Here is a 10,674-nt window from a genome sequence, read left to right as displayed (position 1 = left end):
TTTTTACTAAGAAGAAAAATATTCAATTTGTCTATAATCATATAGTTTGTATTCTGTTTACCCAAAGCTTCTTTCAAAATCAGTGTTCTCAATGTTTTGCAAATATATATGCAAACGATGCTTAGCATAGCAATGAAGTAATGAATCTTTTTAAAAACAAAGGGCATAACATTAAGTAATATTTTGTTTACTATGAAAAAGGTAAATATAAATTATGACTCAAAACGTGCGTTGTGTTAAATACAAAAATTGTGTTACATAACAGGACCCAAATAAAAACATAAAAAAACAGTTTCTATCATTCAAACACAATTTATTGGATTTACAAAAATGGTTTAGGTTGTATAAAAGAAATAAAACAATCTTAAAAGCAACATGTCCTAAAAGAAAAGTGAAGCGTAATTTTTTATGCATTACAAAAAACTTCATTATGCCTTATCAAGGGATGTTTCGTTAGCTTCCTTTTATTACACTATTATTTCTTCCAGAAGTTTCCCGAGTGTGAATGAAAATTATATATATGTTTTTATGGGCTATATCATATCTAATTAATCATACATTTATCAGTTAAATTATGAATATATGAAAATATAATGTATATAATATGCGTTGAATAGATTATTTAATAAAAATACCAGTATTAGTTATATAATTTATTACACACTTCATTATTTTTATTGTGTTTATTAATTTATTTACTTAGTACACGTTTTGCATCAAAGGCATTCTATTAATTTGTCTCATTTAATTATTCTAGTGGGCTTATATTAATTAAAATTACTATTACGTTTAATATATGCGTATACTTAAGATAAAAGCTATTATAATTAATTAAATATTAATAATAAATATAATCTTACATAATTATTTTTATTAAATAAAAAATAAAATATAATAATAAATATAATTTTACTTAATTATTTTTATTAAATAAAATATAAAATACATAATAATTATTATAACTTAATTATTTTTACTAAATAACCTATAAAATATAAAAAAAAAATAAATAATAAATATAATTTTACTTATTTATTATTATTAAATAAACAATGATTTAATTGAACATATTTTAAAAGATATATATAAATTAATTCATATAATATATCTACATAAAATTAAGAGTAATATTATTAATTAATTAATTATTTTAATTTTATTTAATAGTTATATATAATATTTTTAATTTAAGTAATTTAATTAAATATATAATATTTAATATAAATAAGAATTAATTCATATTTATACTATTATTAAAGAAATAATAATATTATTAAATGTTTATAATTTAAATTATATTATTAATTAAATAAATAATATTAAATAAATATAATATATAAATTCAATAAATAATATTTAATAATGCTTTATTTATTTTTTTTTAATTTAATTTATTAAAAAAAATTATATATATTAAATTAATAAATTAAATTAAAAAAAAAATTAATTTAGCTTCTATTATATCAAACAATAAATTAATTATTTATCTTTAATAATTCTTAATGGATATATATATTAAGAACACATATATATATTTAAATTATTTAAAATAATTTATAAAATTTTAATTTTATTAAATATTTAATTATTCCCTTTAATTAATTAAATTATAATTAATTTTATAATAATTATAATAAATTAAATTAATCGCTATATTTTATTATTGTATTTTTAATGATCGTAATAATATTCTTATTAAACATAAATATTTGTGTAATTATTAGTAAAGTTATTAATTGATTATTTATATTTTTAAAATAATGTAAAATTTAATTATTTTCAATTAATTGTTGTAGATATGTTAATTTATATATTATATAAATTTATATTTTATTTATTTATTTTTTTATTAAATTAATTAATTTAAATATAATTAATATTATATAAATTAATTACATAATATTAATTTTTAATATAATATTACCTTTTATAATAGCTAATACAAAAATATATTTTTATTTCTTTTTAAAATAAATTCATTAATTTTATTTTTTTTAATTAAATATTTAATTTTAATTTATTTTAATTATTTATTTTTGAATATGATATACATATATATATATATTAAGAATAAAATATTTAAACATGAAATTTATTAGTTTATTCTTTTAATAACAATTATAATATATTTAATTTATAATGTAAATTTTTATTTAATTTTAATACATGTTATTTATTTTATATTATAGTATTAATTAATAATTTTGTATTTTTAATTTAATATATATTATTTATTTTAGTCATTATAATAATTAATACTTTAATTTTATAATTTAATTTTTATTTAATTTTATATATATTTTTTATTTTAATATTAATTAATAAATTTATATTTTTAATAAGAATTATTTAATTTAGTAATATATATACTTATTTACTAAATAATAATAAGTAAAATTAATATTTACAATAATTAATATAATTATATTAGTAATAATTAATTTAATTGTGTTTTTGTTTATTTAAATAATTTGATTGAATTGTTTTATTATTCTTTATTTATTTTATTAAACTTTTACAATAATTTTAATTATAATTATATGTTAATAATAATTTATTATTTAATGTATCTCAATTTTAATTTATTTATAAATATTTATTTTATTTACTTTATATTTGTTTATTATTTATAATATATATTAATTTTTTGCATTTTGTTTTTAATTTTATATTAATGTTTTTATCTTTAAACTAATTTTTGCAGGCAAATATATATATTTCAATTTATCCCTAAATTTTTATTTTAAATATATTTTTACTTTAGTTTTGAAATAATTGACATCATAAGAAATTATATATTTGTCAACGATTTTTGAATATGTTATTTTTAAACAAAAATTTAATAATATCTTTGTTATATAGGAAATTTTAATTGTTACATATTTTAATTTTGCAAGATACTATTACTTTAACAAGAATGTAATTTGTTTTGAGTATTATACTTTGGATTTATATAAAATATATTCAGTAAACTTGTGTTATTTAAGAAAAATATGTATATTTTAGCATTAAACAATATACCTTTTTATGTCCCATTTGTGGCAACACATTTTATTACTGTAATATCATAGTAGTAGCACTAGATAATTCATAATGTTTTCAATTGAATATAAAAACTGTGACATGTGTGTCATTATAGGACAAGAAAAAGATGAATGTATTTTGGATTGTAAAACAATTGCTTTTTACTGAAAAGGCCAAAAGATAAGCACCAAGTATATTGTATAGCATAACAATAAAATATTATTTTAAAAGTATTGATATGTTTTGTTCATTGATCATCATTAGAATGCTATTGTTCATGCCTTGCAGAAAAAATTAAAAAATGTATAGGTATTTAAAAAAAATATATTAAGGTAGTTTGAAATGCGTAAATGCATTTATCACTCTTAATGAAATAGCTTGTCATTTAACTTGTAATATGTTTCAACACTATGCACGCTTTACATTAAGGCCTTTGTTTTGAACTGTGCTGCAAGATCCAAAATTTTTTATTTTAAAGAGGGGCATTATATTTTTGATGAAAACAAAGAAAAATGATATTAACATCATTCCACAAACTTTTACGCTTTTACAAAACGTGTAAATCTTATTAATAGCAAATTTTTCTGTCTTATTTTAGAACTTCATTCTTATATGAACACATTTGAATTTCAGTTGTAAAAGGGATATATTGTGTTTTGCGATGAACAATATATTCTTAACCTTATTCCCAGTTAAAACAGGATTCATATTTTTCTGGATCATGAAGAAATAATTCCACTGTTCCATGAAATAGTACGAAATATAAACATGAATAATATTTAGGGTAAGGTAGAGGCCATTTAAAGAAAAATTAAAATAATCATGCGTTAAAAATCCTTTATAAAAATTCATATGTTAATTATCGCAAGTGGAATAATTTACACGTGGAAATGGAAAAAATTATATATATGTATTGCTTCTTAGATGTTAATAGTGGCATGTACACAAAAATAGGTAAATTGTCTACTCATTTTTGTTTAAAATTGCCAACGCTTAATATCCTTTATAAATGAGGATAACCATGAATGTTATAAAGCTATTTGTTACAACCTCAAGGAAAACATAATTTATGTAAAAATTAATAATATCTCTGGAATTATTTATGTATGATGCCTTTTACACAAAAACATATAAATATCGTCTTTTTTAGATATATGCGTCAATAGGTCATTTATTTTAGTTAGCTATTCTTAGCCCTTTAAATTTATATATAATTTACCCTTAAATGGCAAAAACATAAAATTCTGAAAAAAGAATTAATGTTATATTCATTAAAAATAACAGAGGTTATGTAAAAATGTACAACAAATAAAAAAAATTACATGGATGTAAAGTACATGTTTGATATTCACATGTATAATCTATAAAAAATCCAAATATTTTTGCTCTCTAGAGCTAAGTTTGTCTTGATGACATCGAACCAGAAGCATTACACATAAACATAGCAAGCATGCTCACATTTTACATTTACTCCAAAATAACTTTAAAAAAAGTGAATTCTTTATTTCACTAAATGCATTGTTTAAAACATTATGAATGTCAACTGCAAAAAAAGGAAAAATTAAAACCAGAGTACACATTTGTGAAAAATTTTAGTGTCTTTTAAGAAATGATAAAAAAGTAAACATAATACAGAGTAAACTTTGTGATATACTAATGGGATATAAACATAGGGATATGACAGAAAACTTCATAAGAACAAAAGCTTATGTTTAAGGTTACATCCTTACTCATGCACAAAGTCTAAAAAAAATTGGGTTTTTTTTCAGTTGAACAAGTAATTATGTGAAAATATACAAAAAGCTTATGTTTAGAATTTTACAAAATAAATTATCGCCATGAAAACCTATATCACTAAGTAATATTTTAGAGGCAAAAAACAAAAGATGATACATGTAACACAGAGAAATAATAGAATATTGTAGAATAGAACTCATGAAAATAATGAACACTAATTTTTCGTACCAGAAATTCAATGAAATGTTTCAGTTCAGCCTATATTTTTTTTAGTACATTTTGGATTAACAGGTAAATTTAAAGAACTATTTAAAAATGTAGAAAATATTTATAATAATTTGAATATTCTTTATATGCCTATATCCCATAATTTACAGTGAACATTCCGCGATTTTTCTCGTCTTAATATAATGGAATTGTATTTTGGAAAGATAAAAACAAACTTGTCACTTTTTATTATTTTTAAATTCTTGAAGAAAGAAACTTGCATAATTCATAAAAAATACACCCCACTTTCTATTACCATGCTTAATGTAATCTATATATTATTTGGACACTAGGTATATGATACAAGACAACGCTATAAACTTGCGCAGTATTTTTGTTGTGATACATATTAAAAAACAAAAAATTATTTAATCAGAAATATTATCCTTGTGAACCTAATATTAAAAAGAACTGGATAATTCCTGTATACTTCATGCCGCATGTAATAGTTGTTCTTACTTGCAAGAAAAAAAGTTTTATTCCATTGTCTCCTTTTTAATATAATTATATAGCATATTTTATATGTAATTTATATATTCCAGGAAAAATTATTGCTAGTAGTCTGCTAATTATGAAAATCCTTTGTGCATTTTCCTTTAAAATGCAATTTATAATATCTTAAGTACTAGACATGAATCTAATTATATCCTTTTCTTTTAACTATTTTTATGTGATATGAAAAGCTGTTTCACATATAGAGCTTTTGGATTTTTTTATTAACATGAACATTTAAGAAATAATGCATTAAAACAGAATGTGTAGAAAAAATAAATACAAAACTAAGTACAAGCAAGAATCCCAAAAATCACGTAAAAAATTAAAAAAAAGTTTAGCTGCATTGAATAAGAGACACAGTACACAGTAAAATTCACTTCTAATATGTATATAATTGAAAAATCATCTATTTTTTGTTAAAAATTTTAGATTTTTGTTACTTCCGTTAAAACTGAATGTTTCAGATATTTAAACTGTATAAAATTATTTTTATTCAACCCTGGTATAATAAATAAATTGTGACAAAAAAGCCCCCCAAAGCTTACATGTAATAAAAGCATGACAAACACATTTCAGATTTGTTCGATTACATTACAATGCTTACCCTTTTTCACATTTTTCATATTACATTAGTACAAATTGTATGTAATAATTTTCGTCAAAAGAGATGCCTTGTTAAAATCTGTAGTGTTTTCGTTTTCTCTAGGTTTGCTGCCTTTGGCATAACCCATGAAAACATGTTAAAAGTGTGGTTTTTTTATAAACGTGTAACACCTATAACTGTTTTTATATGTGTGCTAGAAACAATGGTTTTCTATAGCATATTTTTAAGAAATAAAAATTAATGAATACTATTAAGCATGAATGATCCCGTAAGGTACTCATGATTTGTAAGATGTTAACATTATAGGGAAATGTGTAAAGAAAAATTAAAAAATGTAAAGCAAAAAGGAACAAAAATTAATACAAATGTTTATTTTTTAATTTTAAATATGTAGTCCAATAAAGGGTATATAATTTCTACAACTTTTCAGTCGAAAAAAAATGAAAAAATATGCATGTCCTACATGTGTGTTGAACGCTTCCGGGCAGTGTATGCTAAATTTGTGGGAAAATATAAGACTGAATTTACAAAAAAATGAAAATCAAAATTTAAGAAAATTAGAGTTATCTTAAGAAGTTTTCATTTTAAAAAGGGTGAAAGTATGTATATATATATTATTTTTTTTATTATAAAATTTTGTTCATAAATATAATTGAATAAAGAGATGTTTTTGTGCAAACAGGTTTAAAATATTTAACTCGTTTAATATTTTTTTTTTTTTTTCTAAGTATATGTGTATAAAAAAAAAGGTAACTATTTACATAAAATATACAAAATGTACACATGCTTGAACAAACTAATATTTTTAGACAAATATAACTAAAAAAATAAAGTTTTGATGGTGTGTTGTTGGAAGAATGCATTTTCATTTCCTTTTAGAAAATTGAGTTATTTAAAAATATTTTTCTAAAAAAAAAAATTAGCATGCTTATTAATACAGTATTCATAATGGAAGGAAAATTTTTTCTTTTGTATGCATCAGGAACGGAATGAAATTTCAAATTTTCTGTTATTCCAAAAGAACTAAAATTAGTATCTTAGGGATTTATTTCTGAACAGATAAGATAGTCCTTTATATAAGTTATATGAATATTGATACTTGTTGTCTAAAATATCTTCTTTATAAAATTTAAAAATGTCCACAATGGAATTCATTTCTAAAAAAAAAAAAAAAAATAATATAATATATACAAATATAAATATGTATAAATATGCATATAACTATATTTATGTTTGTTAAAATTGAAGTACGCGGAAGTGTGCGGGAAGGGAGTTAAAAGAACTTTCAGTATTACCATAGAGTAAGTGGTGCAATGGGTCATATAATTCATTTATTTTGATGAAGTTTAAAAAGTCAAATAAAACATAAGATAAGGAAACTATGATGGATGATAACTTTCTAATAACCGACACCATAACATTTTTGCAGATAATGCTTATTGCAATGGACCATAGGGCAACTCCTTTGAGATATATACATGTTAATACTATGGTATCTTTTAATTTATTTATTCTATTATTTTCTAATACACTCTTTAATTCTGCCTTTTCTTCAACCGAATAAACAGTTTGATCGTGATTTAAAATATTTATATATTTTTTCAGTTGACCAATTAAATCTTCAACACATAATATACATGAATCTATATAAGCATTCCAAAATTTATTATCTTCAAATAATATTGTATTTATGGGGTTACACAAATGCCTTAATATGCTTATCTCATCTTTATATTTTAAGCTTGCATTAATTAATATTAGTTTTTTAAATAACAGTAGTTTCAATTTTGTCTTTTTGTCCATATTTGTTATCTCAATATTATTCCCTTTTATTCGGTAGCTTATATCTTTCAAATAGTTGTATATGCACGTAACGACGAAGAATTCATCATGATAAGAACACTGGTTATGCATTGGGAATTTATTTAATGAGGTAAGAATTTTACAATCATATTTATTAAATATGAAATTGAAAATTATAAAATGATATTCCAATATTGCTGTTATCCATATTGATGAAAGTATTGATACGCAATAGGAAAAATTAGTAAGAACATAGATGTTCGATAAGTTATATATTTTTGGCAAATTCAATATCACATCAAATGGGTGGGTCAATATGCTCACAATAATATTAAAACTTATGCTATTAATTATTGTTAATAATATATCGACAATAAAGCTTAATACATAAGAGAAAATAAGTGGCATTATATTTAAAATTATTCCCTACAAAATAAAAAATAAACAAAATGGAATATATGTTTTTGCGCTTACAGAAGCATTATTAGCGTATTGTGCAATGTAAGATTTACTAATTTTTCAAAATTTGGGAGGGGTTGAGAAAAAAAAAGATGGTAAAATAAATTAAATGTTTACCTTCTGGATTAGCTCAATTATGTTTTTTGTTTCTGTATTCATACATTGTTGGAAATTGTGAATGCTCAATTTTCTCGTATTGAATCTTTTCTGTAATGTATACCTAAAATGGTTACGGCAGGGAGGCATGCATACGTATAGACAAGCACAAAACATGCGTGAATTTTTGTATACATACATAAACTTAATTAAATTGTTTTGTTGTGCAATTATATGATAAATCACTGAACAAATTCTTTCGATTTATTTTTAACTAAGGCGACGTTCATTCTGTATCACGTCCATTTCTAATAGGAGAAATCTTTTAATAAGGGCACATGTGCATTTTAGTAGATGCAAACGTTTTTTTTTTTTTTTTTTTTTTTATCCTCTATATATGTATTCTTTCAAGAATGGTCCTTTTAAAATAAGCATAAAAAAAATAAATAAGGGTTATTATTCACTTACGATATAGATGCCACGTATAGAATGTCGTAGATGTTGTTTCCATAATCCTTTGAAAAAACCGTCTTCGTGTAGAATATGCTATAAAAGGTCAATATGACGCATAATACATTTAGTAAATTCCATTCTTTGTATTTGTAATCTGTATATTAGGGAAATGAAGAAACAATTTATGTCATGATTACATATAAACTTAAGTATACACACAAACACATAGTGACATATTATGAAACAATAATCTCCACTGATAGGAAGTTTCAAAAGTGTAATTACTATTTAAGCTATGTTCCTTAAAAAATATTAATAATGATAGGGTTAAACATGATGGTACGGAGCTAACAAATGTTCCTCTTAATAAATGCGCTACAATATTTAATTGGTCTTTAAAAAAAAAAAAAATAAATAAATATGGAATATTAAAGTGGTGTAAAATACATTAATTTGTGTCTAATTCAAATTACAGTCTTTAAAAGACAACCGTAAATGCGTCTAACATTAGGATGGTGATGTTATTTTATATATGCATGCATATATATATGTTCATATGTGCATATGTACTTATTTTCTTTCTTTGTTGCACTTACGATTACTGTCTGTAATTATAATATAGTTGTAACATAGTGATATAATCAAATTTAAAATACTTATTAATATTAAATGCTTGGTTAAAACTTTTGTTATTGACTTTATAATAAATTTTATTTTAAAGTTTATTCTAGCATTGTAATCACTATTTAATCCCAAGAAAATCATTATGTTGAAAAAAAAAAAAAAAAATTCTCAAAAAGAAAGTGAGGTCTTTTACTATCTCCGATCGTATGGGAATTTGTAAAAAAAGAAAAAAAAAAAAAAAAAACCTTGTATGTTCTATATTTTTACATATTTCATCTATCATTAAAGTACTTTTTAAAAATATTGTTCAAACTAAAATACTACATTTCATCACATTTATATTTTCCTCTCTTTTTATTATTCTTATAAAAATGCTTCTATTTTGCTCGAGAATGTAATAAAAATGATATAGTACAAATAAAAGGCTCATGTGCTTATTTCTTTTTATATTTATTTTATTTTTTTGCTAAAGAAATTGAAAACATTAATTCTTTAAAAAAAAGCATATAACATTATATACACTTTTTAATATAAACAAAAAAAGTAGTGTGCTATATAAATGGTTGACATGTGGAAAAAAAACGTTTTAAAAGGTAAAAACACATATATGAGAGAAAAAAAAAATATATGTAAATATAATGAGCAATACAAAAAAAATGTCATATTTTTCAAAGCAAAGGAAAGCGATAATTTTTATTATGCTTTTTAAACAAGCACAAGAAATTATATATATATATGTTGTAAATATATGTCGCTTAAGAAAAAGAAAGTTTCCTTTTAGCATAAAAATGAAGTAATGAGCTTATATTACAATTCTTTTTTCGTGTATAACTCCTCGAAAAGTTTTAAATTAAGGAAATCCAACAATTATATACTTGTAAGAAGAAAAACTTATGTGTTATATATATAGGAAAAAAAAAAAAAAATAAAATAAAAAAAAATGGGTGAAGCTTTGAACATGTACAATTTTTTTTTGGGTAAACCATGGAGATTGATAGTTTGAATTTCAAAAATGCTAACTTGTCGTTCTTAAGTTGGAACATTTGCTTCTTTTTTTTTTTTAAAGCATGTAAAAATATAAAAAATTTTATAATCAATATTTTTTGTGCTGA

General features: G+C 21.1%; 1 protein-coding gene across 1 annotated transcript; it reads right to left on the bottom strand.

Annotated features, from left to right (window-relative positions):
• Positions 1–7,156: 7,156 nt before the first annotated feature.
• Positions 7,157–9,703, bottom strand: PGO_132320 (hypothetical protein, conserved; the record flags this gene model as incomplete). The annotated part of the gene is made up of 6 exons (XM_028689748.1): positions 7,157–7,284; positions 7,423–8,356; positions 8,507–8,609; positions 8,954–9,092; positions 9,224–9,331; positions 9,535–9,703. 6 exons carry the CDS (start codon positions 9,701–9,703, stop codon positions 7,157–7,159), a joined length of 1,581 nt encoding a protein of 526 aa, XP_028545549.1.
• Between the last annotated feature and the right edge of the window lie 971 nt (positions 9,704–10,674).

The sequence above is a fragment of the Plasmodium gonderi genome, assembly GCF_002157705.1.
Source record: "Plasmodium gonderi DNA, contig: Chr13, whole genome shotgun sequence".
NCBI classification, from domain to species: domain Eukaryota; phylum Apicomplexa; class Aconoidasida; order Haemosporida; family Plasmodiidae; genus Plasmodium; species Plasmodium gonderi.
This window is presented reverse-complemented; position numbering and strand designations above follow the sequence as displayed.